The sequence below is a fragment of the Sturnira hondurensis genome, unplaced genomic scaffold (assembly GCF_014824575.4).
Source record: "Sturnira hondurensis isolate 20B ecotype Veracruz unplaced genomic scaffold, ASM1482457v3 Scaffold0019186, whole genome shotgun sequence".
Taxonomy (NCBI): domain Eukaryota; kingdom Metazoa; phylum Chordata; class Mammalia; order Chiroptera; family Phyllostomidae; genus Sturnira; species Sturnira hondurensis.
Genome location: NW_028091817.1, coordinates 1,474,344 through 1,492,718, shown reverse-complemented (window position 1 = coordinate 1,492,718; position 18,375 = coordinate 1,474,344). Strand labels below are relative to the sequence as shown.

Genomic DNA, 18,375 nt, shown 5'->3' with positions numbered 1-18,375 from the left:
ATTTGGCTCTGTTATAGAGTAAACAATTTCATTCTTATTTGGAAAGTGAATTCAGATCATCCAGATGAATAGACATGTGGGATACCCAGATTGGAGAGACTCAGGTCAGTGGGGAGAGGAAAGAGAGGGGGTGAGAGTAAGTTCCTGCTCTGAGCCTTGTGGGCAGAGGCACTGCATTGAGAGGGGCTTGGGGTCATGATGCCGAATCAAAGGCAATGCCTACTGTTTCAAGTAAAGCTGGTGCTCCGAGCACACTGCATCATGTGGTGTGACTTCAGCAAGGACTGGCCAGGTTAGACTTTTGTTCAGGGCCATGCAGTGGGGTGAGTTCAGGCCTGGCAAAGGAAGACAGGGGGACAGGACCAATGGAAGAGGACTCGCCTCAGTGAATGGTACCACTTTGCCTCCCAAGCTGGGAACCTGGATCCCAGGATCTTGTTTCTGTGAATCACCCTGCCCAGGCCTGTGGATTTCCCTCTGTGCTTCTGTTCTCCCTCTCCTTCACCTGCCCAGATTCAGACCCATCATCACTCACCTGGTCTCCTCAGTTGTCCCAAACGACCTTCCACAAACCCAGTCATGCTACGTCCGTTTGATCCCTCAGTGTGGAGGGGGAGTCAAGTGCAGACTACTTAGGCATACATGAAGTCAGCCATACCTGGTCCCTCAGCTTCTCTTCAGCCTCGTCCTCTGTCCCTCTCTTGCTCCTGTACATGAGCTACGAAGAAAAACTGCTTATATTCTCCCAGACTCTCCATACAACTTCACACTGGCCCTTTGCTTCCCTTCATCCCTCCATCTAGAATGCCTTCTCCCCTCTCTCTTTCTTCCTCATGTTTGGCCCAATATCCCATGGTCTGTATTGCATTCTCTACTTGGAACACAAAAACCCAGCTGAGGTGATGCAGACACTAGACTGATCTGTGAAGAGCAGAGGGTGTGAGTAGGGCACGGGAGGGTTGTGGGCTGGGTGGAATTCTCAGGGGCACTCCGATCTCCTTAGTGGGGAGTGAGACCTATAGCCAGACCAGCCCTGTGGTGGGTGTGCAGCCCTAAAGAGAGGACCAAGGGAGTCTTTAACTAAAGGGACACAAGAACCAGGGCCACGGAGAAGCAGGTGCTGAAAAGGCCCCAGCGAGGCTGAGCAAAGGTAACCCTGCGGCAGGAGTGTGTGAGAGATGGAGTGCCCCTCCCCGCTGCCCTGCATGGCTGCCCTCTCTCCTACATGTCTGAGAGTTGACTCCTTGGGGTCAGGGCCACGTCTCAGTTCTTCTCTTTGTCCCACACAGGCCAAACACAAAGCACCCTGGTAAGTATTTGCTCAGTGGATAACAGAGTGAATGGCTGTTGAATTAACACACGCCGCAGAAAGTTGCTTCTCCTCTCACTTAGCTTTGTTTTGGTTTATGTGAGTTGTTTGTCAAAGCTGGGAAGGGGTAGGACCCTTGTTTCTGATGTTCTCCCTCAGAGTCTGTCTGAGTCACCTTGCTCTCTTCAGAGGTGCAGAGTAGGGAGGAGTTACCCAGCCAAATACTTGGTTCTTCCTCCTCTGAAGTTTCCTGTAGAGTCCTCTCCCTCCTCCCCTCCCCCTTCCAGTCCCCAGCTCATTTCTTGCTTTGCCTCAGTGAGAGGAACTATTAGCTCAGAGCAGGTGCAGGAAGTGCCCCTGCCTGCAGCGCCCTCTGGGGGCTGTTTGGTGAGAACAGACTGGTTCTTACCCAATGGGCCTAATGGCCCATTTTTACCCACCCAATCTGGCCAATCAGCCTTCTTGACTTCCTCTGCACTTGGGGCCCTCTTCTCTCAGCTTCCACTTCCGAGGTAGACCCCTGATTTATTAAACCAGATTAGGGTTCCATTCCTTTAAAGCTGAACCTGATGCATTATGGCTCCTACACCACAGAGGTAAGCACTGAGCTCATATTTGCAGGGAATGAATCTAAACAACGACTTTAGTGGAAGATGATTAGGGAAGAAGCCAAGAGAAATGATGGCCAAGAGGACAGCTTGACTAAGGACTCTACTGCTGGGTAGTTAAGTCAAGATAGCCCTGAAGATGAAGAAAATAATGAAAATTTACTCTAATTTGGAAAACAAGACTAAATAAAATCAGGAGGAAATAACAGTAACTCATCTTGATTCAACTCTGGCCATTTTCTTCAAAAAACAGGCTGAGAGCTGCATCTGTCCTAGATTCAGACCCTCAAGTGCTGGTCTGTGAGCTGAGCAGAGACCAGGGCTCCGAAGCCACTCACTCATTCCTTCCTTGCATCACTGATGGAGCACCTGCCACATGAGCACTTACTGAGTGCCTTCTGTTCCAGGTGCCTTGACCCAGCAGGGAGAAACAGACGTTTCTGCCTTACTGAGCTTATAGTCCAATGGCGGTGCGGGGGGAGGGTGGGAGGAAGCACGGAACCGGTGAAAAACCAGGTGAGTACAGCTGTAGGTTGCATATTTTGGGGTGCTATGGCAGATGAATGCAGCAGGAATGGTGGTGGGTGGGGTGGTGGTTTGAAGATAGAGAAGGCAAATTCCAGAAACAAATCAGAGCTGTGGGCTGGTGGCCTGGAAGTACTTCCTGGCTGATGCAGTCCTGGGAACACAAGTTGTACCAGCAGCAGGAGATAAGAATGGCTTAAACGCTATTTTTTCATGTAGCCCCATTATAAATGCCTTTCCAAATCCATTCATTCTTGATTGTGACTAACAGACCCTGTCCCTCTGACCATGGAACCCAATGGGGTTCTTCATTCAAAAAGCTTGAATCGATTACCTGCTCTGTGACATGCACCACTTTAGGTGCTGTGGATACAGTGGTGCGCAGATGAAGTCCTGGCCTTTGTGGAGCTTGAATTCTCAGGGGTAGACAGATAATAAGTGGTAACGAGATAAATATACGGGTGGACATAGAACGTCTGATGGTGTCATTCAGTGAAGTCAGAAGGGGATCCTCAAGCAGAGATGGATGGGGCGAGGACTCCAGGCAGAGGGCAGAGGAGACACCAAGGGTCCCAGTGGGGTTGCTCCCAGCATCTGAGGAAAAGCGAGGTGAGTGGGCAAGACAGTGGGGTAGGGGCAAGAGAGTAGTGCCAAGATGGGCAGGGAGCAGGGCCGGGTTGTGTAGGCACTATAAGGACTCTGCACAGCATTCATGGAAGAAAGGAAGCCTTTGCAGGGTGCAGAACAGGGGCCTGATGTGGTGTGCCTGATGCCCTGGCAGGACCACACTGGCTGCTGTCGTGTGGGGCAGATGTGGGAGGAGAATAAATTGGATGCCTGTAGGCATATGGGACATGGGGGGTTAAAGGAAGCCAGCAGCAGTGGTCAGGTGGGGGTACATTTTCAGAGAGCTCAACCTGGTGACCTCAACAGACTGCAAAGTGAGCAGGACCCAGGCTAGGCCCATCGGAACGCAAACTTGGGGTGGTCCGATGCTGCCAGATGCCTTGCCTCTCAGATGGCCTGTGATGTGCACGATGAGGCCCAGCAACTGAGTGACAGAACCTGACTTAGAAATTGAGTGTCAAAGGTTCTTTGATCCAGAACATCACTTTACATATATTTGGTTAGAAAATTGTGGCAAAAAGATGCTGGAAATTACAACCTGTCCAACAGGAGGTCAATTACATTTGGGTTTCCAACAAAGCAGCAAGTATATTGTTCCTGCTTAACATCTATTCTAGGCAGATTAGTAGATATAAACTTATTTCAAAAGTTTCACAGCTGACAGATAAAGACCAAAGGCAGCATGCCAAATATCCAAGCCAACTGTTGGACCCTATGTGGTTTCCACTTGCTTTTATTTGGTTGCCTGGTTGGTTGACACCATAGATCCCACTAGGCAGGTGAAGAAAACGTGCCACTCACAGATGAGGAACTTTGTGGGGAATCACTAACTGGCCTGATTCTGGAGAAAAGACCAAGGCAACACCCCGACCCAGTCCTCAAGGCCGATGGTGTTCTCTTGGGCAGTGAGCATGTCATTAGAAGAGCCAAGTGAGCATTTTCCAAAGGCCTTTCTGCCCTGAGCTCCTCCTGCAGGCAGTTACAGGCATTTCAGCACCCACAGTGTTGGGAGGGGATGGGAGAGGTGGTCGCCCAGGCTGAACTCAGGAGTGTCTCCTATGATGCCAGTTGGCAAGTAGAGAAAGCTGTGCTCTGCCCCTGGTGCTGCCACCTGGCACCTAAGTGCTGGGTCTCAGCTGTTTTTGCAGCAAAGCAAATAGGAAGTGAGGATGCTGGGCAAGATGTGTTGTAGAGGAAAGACTAAGGTAAAGCTGGGAGGTGTCACACAGGGCAAAGGGTTCTGGTTAGTAGGTTTGGGAACCACCAGTCAGGTGAACTCAGACTTTATATTTTTAACCTCGAGTCTTCCCAAGGCCTTACGGTGTACATGCACCTAGGGACTCCCCAGGAGAGCTGTAGTAGGCACCGTCTCCCTGAAATACCTGGTAAAAGCCCTTGGGGGAACATATGCTTCACCCGCACGGGAAGTGCTGACGGGAGTGGGGTCCTTATGATGGAACAACTGTCCGTGCTGGGGTTGTTGGGGTCAGAGGAGTGTGAATTCCACATTCCACCCTGGGACATATAGGGCAGGAGTTTGGGGAGGGCCAGTGCAGCTTCTGAGAGGTGTGAGAAGCAATGAGAAGTCAGCGAAGTGGCTTCACATTGAAGTTTCTTGGAGAGAAAACTGGTGAGTATTCTGGGATTGAGTAAGAAGCTTGGTTTTCACATGTTGGATGGATGACATGCCATTGGTATTTTCTAAGCAGGGGGACAGGTCAAAGACTCCCTCAGGAAGATTCCTTTGGCGATGGTTTTGAAGGAAGAAGGGAGAGACAAGATGATTCTGAGCAGAAGGTAGGGTGGGGACAGGTGGGCCACGGCCCTCTGCTTTTGGGTGCACAGATATCAAAATTCCAGGGGGCTCACTCCCACTACCTGCAAACAGAACCATGTGCCTGCCTTCCAGCCTTCTGCTAGCTCATAAAAGAGGGTCCAACGTTATCAACTCTACCAGGAACTGTCCAACTTCAGCATAGATGACTAAGTAAAATGACATCAGATACTCCATTCTATTACACTCCTTTACTGCAGCAGAAAAAGAGAACCAAAGCATTTTACAAAAGTCAGGGCTGCGACAAATTATGCCATGTTCTTTCCAGACACTCCTGTGCCATGTCCCCACGGTAAACAACCCAGACACTGCCAACAGGTAATATTTCAGATAAGTAGAAACAGGGATCAGACGCTATCTGCAATCATTCCAGAAATTTCTGAGATCAGGTATATTGCAACAACAGTTTAAATGTCGTTTAAACTCTCCAAATTAATTCTTACAGGGAGAGTGAGTAATTAAAACATTCTGTTAAGCTTCAAGACCTTCAGGCAAGTAGAACTGGAGTGGACGAAGGGGCACATGTGAAGGGCTGGTGGAACCGCAGGTGACTGTGTCACATCTGGCTTCCGGGACACTCTCACATCTCCAAACCAGGGGCAGCCTCACCAGGAGTCCAACTCGTGCTCTGGCTCTCAGAGCTGCTGGACATGTGGAAGCTAATTACTGAATTCAAAAGAGGCCAGGATGAGAATATGTTTCTCACTGAAGGGACAAGAACATGAGCTCCGCTCACCTTTTTCTGGCTTCCCTTTGTAGACGGGCTTGGATGAGCTGTGCAGCAAAAGGGCGCTGACCATGTACACAGGACTAAAGAGAACAGTGAGGAAGTTGAGCCGGAGGGGTTTCTACCCTTCCAGGAAGCAATGCTTCAGGCTCCCCCAGTATTTGACAGTGAACTATAAAGATGCCTTTGACTCCTTGGAGTTTTTGAAATGCTGATATGTGCTGGGGGTGTGCAGGGACTGGCAGTTCAGTCTGAGACTCCCTAGGCAACCATTTGGAATTCCTCCTCTGAACAGCATGCGACAGCCCGTCCTTGGTATTCTGTCATCGTCTGAGGGGATATGCGGTTGAGAATATGTATGGGGCAGAGAGAGCTGGAACTGGGGGCCCTGGCTCATTCACAGGGAAGGGGGTGCTGCAGCCAGCAGTGTGTATGTCCTTTGACATGGTCCTCGAGGGACCCGAGGCCACAGAACCACAGATACCAGAGAATGAGTGTTCACCCTGAAAGGTGGGGCTGGCAGCTGGGGCTGTGTGCGTGGTCAGGGGCAGACGAGGAGGAGGCACACCTGTTCATCTATACGAGGAAGAAGAAAACCGAGAGGGGTAGGGCTGGAAAAGAGGTACATAAAGCCCCTCTAAGAGAAAAAATATTCTCTCCTTGTGTTAATCAACTGAGTTAACCCATTTCTTACTTGAGGGGCATTTTGTATATCATCATTAAAAAATGTGTCATATGACCATTAACCACCAAATCATTTTACAACCCTGTACTAAATCCTGGTAATTCTCTTGCTCCAGAATTACCAAAATATTCTTGCCTAACAGCAAAGGGGAAAAGTTGTGCATCTCCTGGTGTTTTTGTTTTTTTCCCACATGCCATTGTGATTTCAACCCTAAGGTTCTCTCTTGTCACTCTTCCCACCTGGTGGCGGCTGCTTACAGGTGAGCATGAGCAGCAGGAGCAAAGGCAGATGCCAGAGGCTGCAGAAGAACAGTCTCCTGGAACTCTTCCGGTCTGCATCCGTGTAGAACCGGAAGCCCAGGTAGGAAATATACACGTTGATGGGCAGCGAGATGGCAGGGAAGGTCCATGTGGTAACATCCAGGATGGGGGCTGCTGTGCACAGTCCGATCAGGGCCAGGCAGTGGCGCAGGGCAACGCGCCGGCACAGGGCTGGGTGGGTGACCGACATCATGCAGTAGCCCCCTCGAGAGTAGTCCTCTCGGAGGCCCCAACTAAGTGCGTTGAAGTGGGGAAACTGCCAGGAGTACAGGATTCCTCCCAAAAGACATGCTCCTGAGCGAGGGTTAGAGACAAAGGGAAGCAAAGATGTGTCATCAGAAACTTGACAAAGGTACCATTTCTCTCACCCCACTGCCTCCCCGCCCCCCAGGCACTCTGTCTCATTTCACTGGATCTCAGACTCTCTGTGGGCTCTGCTCTTAGCTCTGTTTGCCCAGCGTGGCCTCCCATCTGAGACAGGCAGGGTCAAGGAGCTGAATGCCCTCCAAGACCCCCCAGCCCCAGCTCTCCACCTCAGTGGGGAGGTGCCTGCACTGGGCATGCCTGGCTTCCTAGGTGGGCTGCCCCATTGCAGGACTAAGAGCACCTGAGGCTCCTGCCCAGCACCACAACAATGTAAGAAGCCCCTACACATTTGCAAACATGTTTATGGTGGGCTGCCCCAGTGGGACCTCTGCTGGGCTTTCAGCTCTATGTCCACACACTGGGCCTTGCCAGGGAGGTACTTCAGCATGTGCAAGGACACTCCAAGCCCACCTAGCTTAGCTCCCCAAGGTCCCACCTCAGAGTTGTTGGAAGCTTCCTGCTCAGCACTGACAGAAAAGGTATGTAGCTCCAGGCCTGTCTGGGGGCACTCTGGTTTTTGTCTGTGTACCTAGTGATGATTCCACCAGGCACTGCTGGAGCCCCAGGGCCGGTGCCTGGCACATGGCTCTCCAATTCCCCAGAGCCTGCATGATGTGGCAGGCAGAAGGCACCAGAACACTACACGTTAAATGAATGGACTGGCACAAAGGACCTGGGTTTCAGGGTAGAATAGTAACCTGTCTGTAGTTTTGCAGTTTTCCAACAAGGACACGTTAGTACCTTGAGCACCATTTAGCCCTTTTCTCTAGAGCAGGGCCTCCCCACACCTACACAAGTATAGTGAAGCCTGCTACTGACGGAGCACAGTCATGTGAGACTTTATGGTTGATCTCATTTAACCTGACCATAGGATTGCCGGTGAGTTTCAGGCTCCTTAAACAAACAAACACACAAACAGATCAGATAATGGCACATTCTCCAAAGGTGAAGGAGGAGTTCAAAACGAGCCTCATACAAAGAATGGGGTCCGCTACACTAAGCTGCCTCCTTCAGTGTCAGACAGCAGGGGCCTGAGTCACTACTGAGTAAGAGATTTATTACTCATTCAGTCACATCAACATGTCTACTGAGCGCCCACTAAGTGTAAGCACTGGGGATGAAACAAAGCCATGTGTTCCTGAGGCACTGAGTTACCATCACCTCTCCAAGGCCACATTAGTGGACGCCCATCAGCACCTCGGCGCTGTGCAAGCAGAAAGACATGCAACGCCGGCCTGCAGCACAAGGTCAGGAGACTGGGGGAGACTGCCGTGAAGAAGGCCATCTGAGCTGGGCTCCCAGGGAGAAGAAGAAGCCTAGTCCCGAGAGGGCTCTGCACGGGCCTTAGGGCAGGGAGATGTGCAGTGCAGTGAGGTACTGAAAGGACATGAGTCCTGTAGTAGTGTTCACAGAACTCTACGACAAAAGGGAAAAGGTCAGTTTTACTGTATGATAATTTAAAAAATGAAATAGAAAAGGAAGGCACATGTGGCTGCAGTGCAGAGAACAATGGGAGCGCTCCCCTCAAAGCAGCAGAGTCACAAAGGACCATTCCATGGAAGAACGTGTGAGCCTGTGAGGTGGGGGGACTGTGCCAGGAAAGGAGTGTTGGTGAAGAACACACCTGAGAGGTCCAGACCAAGTAAGAAGGATTTATCAGGAGATGAGATGAACATGGTGGAGCAGATACGGACAGAGCCTGGACTAGCATGGGGTTCGGGTGGCAGCAATGATAGGCCATGTGCACAGAGATCAGGAGCAGAAGGAGAGGGAGCGTCAAGGGCAACCCCTAGGTTGGGAATCCCTGGCAATGAGGCTCACTGAGAGGATATAGGGAAGTGGGGAGGGCAGCCCATGAAGGTGACCTTGGGTGAGCCCTGAGGGAAGACATCTGGGAGAGGAGCTGGGATGGCTGTGGGAGGGTCTGGACAGGATGTGTACCCAGAGCCGCAGCTGTGCTGAGTACCCTGGCTGTGTCTCCTAGCTGACTGTGGACAACTCCTCAAGCATGGGTTCCATCTTCGTGTCTGTGGAGGTGGAGTACCGGAAGTGCTCAGTACTCCTGCAGTGGAGGGCCTGAGATTTCTCAGCGGGAAGCCCCTGTGTAAGAGGAGCTGCTTTAGCACCAACAGCCCCTGGGCCACTGTTTCCAGCACTGGTACGTGAGACCACTGACGGCCAACTATCAGGATGTGGTCCACTCCCCACCTCCTCCCTCCATGGAGGGTCTTAGGTGCTCTGACTCCCAGCCTTGTTTCCAATGCTGAACCATCGCCTGGGGGTCCCCGATCAGAGACCTGACAGTTTATGACCAGTGTCATCTACCCAGGGAAGTGCTATTCCACACAGACAGGCGGGAACTTGTAGCCACAGTCCTGTTTCAGGTAATCAGGCTCCTTGAAACCCTGCATCCGAGGGACTGTACAGAAAAAAGAGAGGGATATGGCTATGGCTACCACAGAATTCACCAGACAGAGAGCAGTTTACATGACTCAGAATCACCCAGAAAGTCAGTCTGGGCTCTACAGCCCAGAAGGGCCCCACAGCCCAGAAGGGCCCCTGTTGTGCAGAAGCCAGTGAGGGTGAGAAACGAGCCCCTCTTTTAATCTCTCCCCTGTCTTCCTCAACAGAGTGAGCTGCAGAGGGATAACAGGGGCAGGCTTGGTGCCATCTAAAAGAAAGAACAGTGATTTTCATTCACAATGTTCTAGGCAGGGCCTTCGTCATTTCTGAACGACGTACACCAGCAGGTGTAATGTGGGGAGGAGGACTTGCATGGGTATAAAGTCTGAAGAGGGATGGGCCTGCTCTCTTCCCCCAGGATAGCTTCCTGCAGGTTCTTGAAAGTCAACTGAGTCTGTCCAGTGTGGGAGGAAACAGAATAAAGCCTTGATTTTAGGGTTCCTTTTCAGTAGAGCCCCCAAATCTGTGTGAACCCTATTTATAAATAACATATAGCTATATCTTAGTTCATGCAAACACACTGCAATTTTAATGCCAGTACTAAGAGAGGGAGCTACTATTTGCTGACTCCACGGGTAGGTGTGTGATGGGGGTCACCACATGCACACCCAATTCTGGGTACTAGAAAGGTGGCAGCCACCAGGACAAGCCCTGTTTAAAGTTTAGAGGGACAGACAGACATAAACACAAGCAACAGCAATGAGCGTTATTTACTGAATCAAAATCGGGTGACAGTGTAGTTAACTGCTCAGGGAAGGCTTCCCAAAGGTGACATTTGAGCCACGACCCAACTGGCTGGAAGCAGAATTCTATCAAATCCTGGGAGGAGACACTGCAGGCCTGTCTGGAGGGCATGGAGGTTGGAGTGAGGGAGGGGAAGCTAACAGACGGGCCTGGGGATTTGGTGGGACTGACGCCAGCAAAGCAGGTCACCATAGGAGGGTGGGCAACAAATGGCAGGAGACAGCGAAGAGTGCTGAGGGGGGCTGACCTGATGACTTTACTTAGGTGGCGCAGTCCGGGGACATGCACAGGTGAGTGTGCTCATGGTGGAGACATGAAGAGTCCTGCTTCTGGCCTTCCAAACTGTCTCTGGGACATCCCAACCAACTGCCTCATGGCTGTCATGCCCTTGGCCCTGTGTAGAGAAGTTCCGCCCTCGTACAAGCTCTCCAATGCTCACGGCAGCCCTTCCTTAGGGGGTTTTACTCTCATTTCATAAGTGAGAAGATGAATCAACTCGCCCAAGGGTGTTCAGCCCAGTGAACCAGCCTTTCTAGAAAACTGCCACCACATACTGACTGTAACATTGGACTGCTAGATGGTGATCCAAACGCCAGTGGAGCCGAGCAGAGGGACACATGCTGGAAGGAGAAATTGCAGGGATGCTTTCCAAAAAGCCCTGGTACCTTCAAAACAGTTTGTTTCAATTGTAGGCATACCTCGTTTTATTGTGCTGTGCAGACACTGCAGTTTTTACAAACTGAAGGTTTGTGGCAACCCTGCGTTGAGCAAGTCTATCAGCTCAGACGATGGTTAGCATTTTTCAGCAATAAAGTATTTTTAAGCTAAGGTGTGTAAATTGCTTTTTTAGACATAATGCTGGTGCACCAGCAACAGACTACAGTGTTTCTCTTGACAGGGAGCAGCCTTGGGGGATCAGAGAGCACAGAAGGGCAGGCCGGACCGTCCAGGCACAACTGAATAGTAAGCAAGGAGGAGCACGGGAGACTGCTCCTTGAATTTCGATGGAAACATTGGATGCTCTCTGGATTTTAAAGGGACCAGTGCAGAGGAAGGGCTGTTAGAGACTCTCAGGGCATCGGGTCACTGTGAGGCTTTGAACGTGAGGTATGTGGCACAGCCAACCTGCAGCTCACCAGCCATCCTATGTCCCAAAGGCAGGACTGTATTACCGCTGGCACTTATGACAGTCACAAGCACAGGAAACCAATGAGACCAAGATGTGTCCATTTGAGCTGTCACCAAAGTGGCTGAGAAAAGGCAACATCAGCTGGGAAACCGGCTTCGAACTGGCGAAAGGATCAGGCCCAAAGGGATTTTCCTTGTCTTTTCTCAAAGCCCTCTTTTTAGTGTGCCAACTGGGGTGTTCCATTTGGTTCAATACACATTTTTCAGTTATGTTTCTGCATAAAACAACAATTTAAAAAACTCCATAGGAGTTGCGTACTGCTTTCTGTGTGAGAGGAAACTGGGTATGGGTTTGGTTCCTGTCAAAGAGGAACCAAAGAGCTTTAGAAATCACAGTTTAGCCTTAATGGACTGTGATCAGAATACCAGCCCCTTCACAGTTCTACTTGATGGGCTGCAACTGCCTCTGCTCATCTACACGATGTAAAACAAACGACTCTCTCCATCAAGATAAGGTGAATGAGAACAGGGAGACCTGAAGTGGTCTAGGGGCAGGGTGCCCACCTTCCTTGTGTGGTAAACATAAAGCACTCAGTTTTCTTGTTCAAAGGTGTCCCCTCTACCCCGGAGCCATCTATTTTTACTGAGCTGATCTTTGCTAACAACAAATACTCATATGCACCCACTAGTGATGGGTGTAGTCTGTTCTCCAGGCCTTCAGCTGGAGCCTGGCCAGGGAGAGATGACCCACAGGATAACAGTCTATGAATGTGAGATCAGGGGCGGGGCGTATGGGACTCATAGGAGGAAGACCAAAATCAGCCTTGGAGAGGTCAGGGAAGGCTTCCTGAAAGAGGAAACCCTCCAATTTGTAAATCAAGATGTGAAAATGGTCTCGGAGTTTCAATCCACCCATACAAACCTATGGTTTTGTGCTTCTATTAAATGCATTTCTTCATTTCCTACTTAACAGCAGAATCTTTGTACATATTTGTTTTAATCACATCTGGAAAAAATGTATGCTTCCTTTATTTTCACAAAATATTTGTTGGTCTATGAATATATAAAATACTGAAAGTTTGTGAAATAGGTGACATATTTGTAGCTGTTGGTTCTCAGAGGACAGCAACTTCCCGAGACCAGGATGCCAAATCCCAGCTTGAAGGCAGCTACGGAGACCGTCCTGGTGTCCAGGGTGGTGTTTATTTCTCTCCACACAAAGGAAACATTAAAGAGCACATTTACTCTGCGGTTCGTATGGTGACAACTACAGAGAACCCTTATCTCATGTCACCTTGCTCTGACAAGGTGGATTTATCAGGGGGCGGAGCTAACCAATGTCTCCTTGGTGACTCTTTGAAAATACATGTATTCCCAAACTCTCTGCCTGAATCTGGAAAAGCTGCCACAGCATACTCCCACCCTTTTGTTGTTGAGCAAGGCCAAGGCAGCTCTGGCTAAGTGGTTTCTAAGAGAATGGAGCCGAAACTTTAAAGTTGGAGCTCAGACTCCACATGTGATCTTCCCAGGAAAACTTCTGGAGTGCAATGCGGTGGTCTCAGCCCGCTCCTCTGTTTGCAGTGGGCTTTCTTACATTCTTTCCCTTCCACCCGAGCCCATTCCCTGCCAGTCCCTGTTCATGCAGGGCCTTGACAAGGATCAGGGAACACAGCTTCAGCGAACCTTGGTGCTGAGTTTGGAGGCCATCCCCCCAGTACAACAGGCTCCCCTAGGTGTGGCCCTTGGTAGCTCATCCATTCCAAGACTGGTTACATTTGTGCTGTCAGGGTTACATGGCTATGTAAACTGGGGGCTAGCTGGAAAAGCAGACCCAAACCCAAAGCTTCATGCTCATGGATTTCAAAGCCTTCCTTTTGAAGGCTAACACAAAGGAGCCTGTGAAACGGATCAGCCTCAATGGGGCAATAGACTTCGAGGGCACCACAAATAAAGGGAAGAGGATGTGGGGCCAGTGTATCAACTGCGCAGCCACAAAAGGGGAGATTAAAAGTCCTCTGGAAGTGGAAAATGGAGCTTGGCAGTAACTGCTTACGCTTGGAGACTTCTGTGCAAGTGACCCAGGAACAATGGAGGGCACAGGAAGGGTACACGAGTGCCCTCCCTCCCCTCACCTTGTCATAATCTTCCTACTGCCTTGTGGAACCACTGGGGGGTGCATTTGAAGGGAAAGACAAAAGTAAAGGAAGCACAAAGCTCTATCTGACTCTAAAAAAAGTGCTTCCCTCTCCTCTTCTCTTCTTACCATCCCCCTAGAGGGCAGTTTTGGACACCTGCAGGTTCTTCCCATCTTATCGCCCAACACTAATCTGTTCTTCAAACCGCACTGGTGAGATGTGCACTCGGTGCCAGGCACTGTGTCCACTAGGCTGCCACACAAGGCGCTGGCTCTCATTTCTTTCAGGGTTGTCACTTGCGGTCAACCCAGCACACTGACAAGACTGGGGTATACTCAGTACCAAAGTTAGCCTTCAATTACCCTGCCAACCTCAGGTCTAGCAATGCATTTCCAGCCTTTTGTGTTTTTGTCTTTGGGGAGGACAGGGCTCTAAATATTGTTTGGCATCCTAATGAAAACATTCCTTCTTCATTCTGTCTTTAAAAATATTTATCTTAGCCCTGGCTGGTGTAGCTCAGTGGATCGAGCACGAGCCTGCGATCCACATGATCATGGTTCGATTCCCAGTCAGGGCACATGCCTGGGTTTGCAGGCCAGTTCCCAGCAGGGGATGCATGAGGGGCAACCATACATTGATGTCTCTCTACTTCTCTCCTTCCCTTCCCCTCTAAAGATAAATAAATTAAAAAAAAGAATTTGGAAAAAAATATTTATCTTAATTCATCTGAGGCTCTAAGGCTAGTCATGAAAAAAAAACACACACAAAATGGACACACTCATTTTTTAGTTTGATTTCAAGGAAAGCACCACTTTACAGGAAATCTTTAAAAGTGCTTAGGTTGAACAGTCCTTGTATTTAGTAGGCCCTCAAATATTTGTTGAATGAAAAAGTGAATAAATTGTCTTTATCCTATTTTCTTATCCTGAAATAAAGGAGGTAAATAAAATAAAACAGTATTTAACATTTTGTAGTTTTCCAGCTGAGGCTAAAAAAACTCATTCTCTTTTTGTTACTAAAACCATCCATCTGCCAAATGTCACTTCCTGATAAGAGCCCATTTCTAAGTCCTCATTTGTAACTGAATGTTGTCTGACATAATTAATGTTTACCACACAACAACATTTGAATTACAAACCAAAGGCAATTTACAAATCAGCTCTCAAGACTGTCACCTAGGCCCATGCCGAAAATTCCCAAGATTTGGGATATATTCAAATTTAGGAAAATCATAAAACAGAATCTGAGCCTTTTTAAGAAATGGGGTTGATGGAAAGAGAGGTGGCCTCAGCAAGGAGGAGGGGGAAGTCTTTAACCTGATCCCCGGAGACACTAAATAGACTCTGGAGATAAACACTGTTGAGGCCTAATGCACACAGCTCCAGGCCTTCTGGGAGCGGGGAAGCGTGCTGTCCAGCGCTGATCTGCAGCGCCCCTTGCCCACCCCAGCAGGCCCTCTGCTGGGCCCCGTGGGTCCCTTCCCTCCCACACACGCTGTCCGCTGTGTGTGGAGCCCACCCAGGCACCAGCTGGCCAGACCTGGGAACAGAGGTGAGACTGCCATGTGGCCTTCCTGAGTTTTCCTGGGTAAGCATTTCTACTATTTTCCAGTTAACAGCAGTTTAATGTAAAAAAAAAAAAAAGGCAACATGTCATTAGACAGGTGGGAGGAAAAGGCCCCACCAGGGAGGGGGAATGGATGCAGAGAAAAACCTTTCTGATGATGATCTTTAGACAAACCGAGCATGTGCTGGGCCGGGGCTGCATTTGAAAGCAAGGCCCTCTCTAAACAACACTTCCACTGAAGCTGTCTGTGCTGCATCCACAGCAAGAAGAGCATGCTGCTTCTCGTTCTTTGTGAAGATATAAAACAGCAAACACCAGGAACAACTAACACTGACCTAGTGCTCCAATTTCCATATGCCAACCAGTTCGATTTTCTTCCTGCTCCCAGTCCTGCCTTGCTCACCCCGTGCTGGGTTAACCAAGGATGCAGCAGTGAGCACAGGTTTGGACCCTGCCCACTGGGGCACCTAAAACAAGGAGACATTGTTTTCACTATCTGATAGGAAAGTACAAAAACGCAGCACAAAACAAAACAAAAACAATCAAGTAGCTGTGGGGGAAAAAATCAGACCCTCAGAGAACCATAATCCCTCCCCACCCTCGTTAGGCTTCAGGCCTTTACTGGAGGAGGGGAGGCGGCAGAAGCTGTCTGGTGCTCAGTCTGGGGTCCTCACCAGCCTGGCAGCCACGGCACAACTCACAGCCAAGCTAGCCACTGGGACAGGGAGAAGGTCCTTCTGAACACCTACTTCCTAACTCCACAAGCCACTGGGACACCCACCCTCTTCTTCTCAAGCTATTGTACTCGCCCTCTGTCCTTTGTCTCCGGACTGGACAGGGAGCTTCTTCAATAGAGAATGCTGGCAGGTTCCTATGTCCCAGCGGCCCTGAGCTCATCCTCTTCAGTCCTGCCCACCATCTACTGAGCCCGAGGAAAGGACTTCTAAACAGGTGCACACGACTGAGTGACAAAAGGCGGCACTGGGTGCATGGAATCCTGGCTGAGTAGCCAGGGAAGGTGGGGCCAAGGCAAGGAACAGATTTGGGTGATCGCCATCCTTTGGACACTTGCCCTTCATTCCCACCTGAGGGTTCTCTTGTGTTCCCAAGCTGCTCTTCCCAAGGACAATCCGATTGATGTTTCATTAAATACTCAAAGGATGACATTTTGACTAGGGAGGGCAGGAGGACAGGAGGTGAGAGAAGACACTCAAGTTTGGGAGGACAATACAGGTGGGCTTCAGCAACTCACTGATTTCTAGCACCATGGAAGAACCAACCAGCTACACACCAATTGTGGTTAGGTCCCCAGCAAGTGGAGCCCTGCAGCTTTCCTGCTCCTGCCTGCAGTGTATCTACCCTGCTTTTCCACAGGGCAGAATTCCTCCAAAAGCCTCTCGCCTCCACTCTGGCTCTCATGCCTACAAACCTCTGTGTACATGCTCTTCTTGCTTCTTGGAAAGCACTTGCCCTTCTCGGGCAAGCTTACCGTGACTTAATTCCAAAATCACTGCACTCCAAGACCGCCTTAGGTTGTCTTGCAACCCTCTCAGAACCCTTTTCCTGCTAAAGGCTTAGTTCAGTCAATATTTCATTACCTACTGACACTGGGTGAGATGTGATCTGCAAGGACTGGATTTTGGTATATTTGCACCTCTCAGTCCCCTGTACACAGCAGCTCTACAGCTGCACAGTGAGGCTGGGAATGAAGGTGGGGAGCCCCAGCAGTTCCTAGTCCAGGCTGTTCTGGGAGGGCAGTCTCCCAGCCTCCCTCACACCCTCCCTCCTGCCCCCTTCTCTTCCTACTATCAGGACGGTTCAACACAGTATTCTCACCCCAACTTCTCTACTCATGGGCTTCTCCAAAGTGATCGGTCTTCGGAGGTTCAAAGATAAAACATTTTGGAGATACCACTGAAGAAAGGACACCCCGGGAGCCATTTTTTTCTTAGAAGGATTCTTTCAAGCAAACAAGTCCCCTATGATAAGAACTCAGATGAGAGGCAGACCCTCTGTGGCTAATACACACGACATCACTCAAGCATCTCAAATAACAACACCTGCCCAGGGCCTTCACCCAACCCTGGGTGTTTCCAAGGCAGCTGGAGCTCTCCACTTGTCTTTTCAGGCTGGTGGTTCTCAAGCTCTGGATTTTGTGCCGGGGCACTAGCATCACCTGGGACCTTGTTAGAAATGCAGACCTGCAGGCCCTGCCCAGACAGTCTGAGTGAGAAACCCTGAGGTGGTTCCAGGAATCTTAGTTTTAGCGAACCCTCCAGGTGACTCTGATGTGCACCAAGTTTGAGCACGGCTGTTTCAGACTTCTACTAGACCACAGGAACAGTCTCACACAAGACCCTACTATTTAAAGCACAAACTCACACGAGGAAGATAGGTGCAGGCTCACAAGGACACCCACTGACCTTTCTGTGCAGTGCTGTCTAAATGAGCTCTCCGTGGGGTGACAATGTTTCACAGCTGCTGTCAGTACAGCAGCTAGTAGCCACCAGTGGCTGTGGGCATTTGAAACACAGCTAAAGGGACTGACACTGAATTTGTGAGTTTATTTAGTTTCAATTTAAATTTTAAAAGCCATATGTGCCTAGTAGATGCCTCATTAGATACTGCAGTTCTAGAAGACAGAAAAACTACATAAAATCATGTTCAACCTAGTTCCTAAAATCCCAGCAATAAAAATCTTAAAACTGGATTCCCTCAGATGCCTTATTTCTTTGTATCACATCCTCCTGTGTGGTACCCTGGGCGACTATTTGGCAATTGACCATGGATTAACCTACTTTTGCCATCTGTAAAATTGAAGGCATTTACATACCCACTCATTCATTCAAAGACTTCATGCTTATCTCAAGTTTGGTCTATCAATACAATGTTTTGAAACTTTCTTTGAAGCAGTTTGAAGCATCATGTGAAGTAGCAGTATTCTTTCAGTGTAAACCCGATGAGACTTTAGGTATGTAATCTGATCTGTGGTCAATTAGAACGGGGACAGTGAACTGTGCTGTTACTGTGTCTGGCGATGCGTCTTTAAGGATGTAAGAAAAAGGATGATACAAGTCCATCTCACACATGGCCAAAGGCACTTCTGTGGCTGCACAGCTCTTAGCTGTCCCTCTTAAATCTGGATTACAGAAAGACTATATCCAAAATTTTATGTAAAATGCACCTATTAGCAGTTTAGCCAAATCCAGATTGTTCCTGAACAATAAGGGCTTCTGCCTGAGTGGCAGCTCCTAAAGGCAGGACTTTGAAAGCTTTTTCCCCCTCTAGGCTCTGAGGACGCAACTCCAGCCCATATGTGCTGAGGCTCCACTCTTCAC

General features: G+C 49.4%; 1 protein-coding gene across 1 annotated transcript in view; it reads right to left on the bottom strand.

Moving 5' to 3' along the window:
- Positions 1–5,075: 5,075 nt before the first annotated feature.
- The window catches only part of COX10 (cytochrome c oxidase assembly factor heme A:farnesyltransferase COX10), a 117,328-nt gene continuing 104,028 nt past the window's right edge, over positions 5,076–18,375 (bottom strand). Inside the window, exon 7 of the mRNA XM_037070932.1 lies at positions 5,076–6,929. Coding sequence (XP_036926827.1) covers positions 6,526–6,929 — 404 coding nt within the window. The 3' untranslated portion in view covers positions 5,076–6,525. The remainder of the gene's footprint in view (positions 6,930–18,375) is intronic.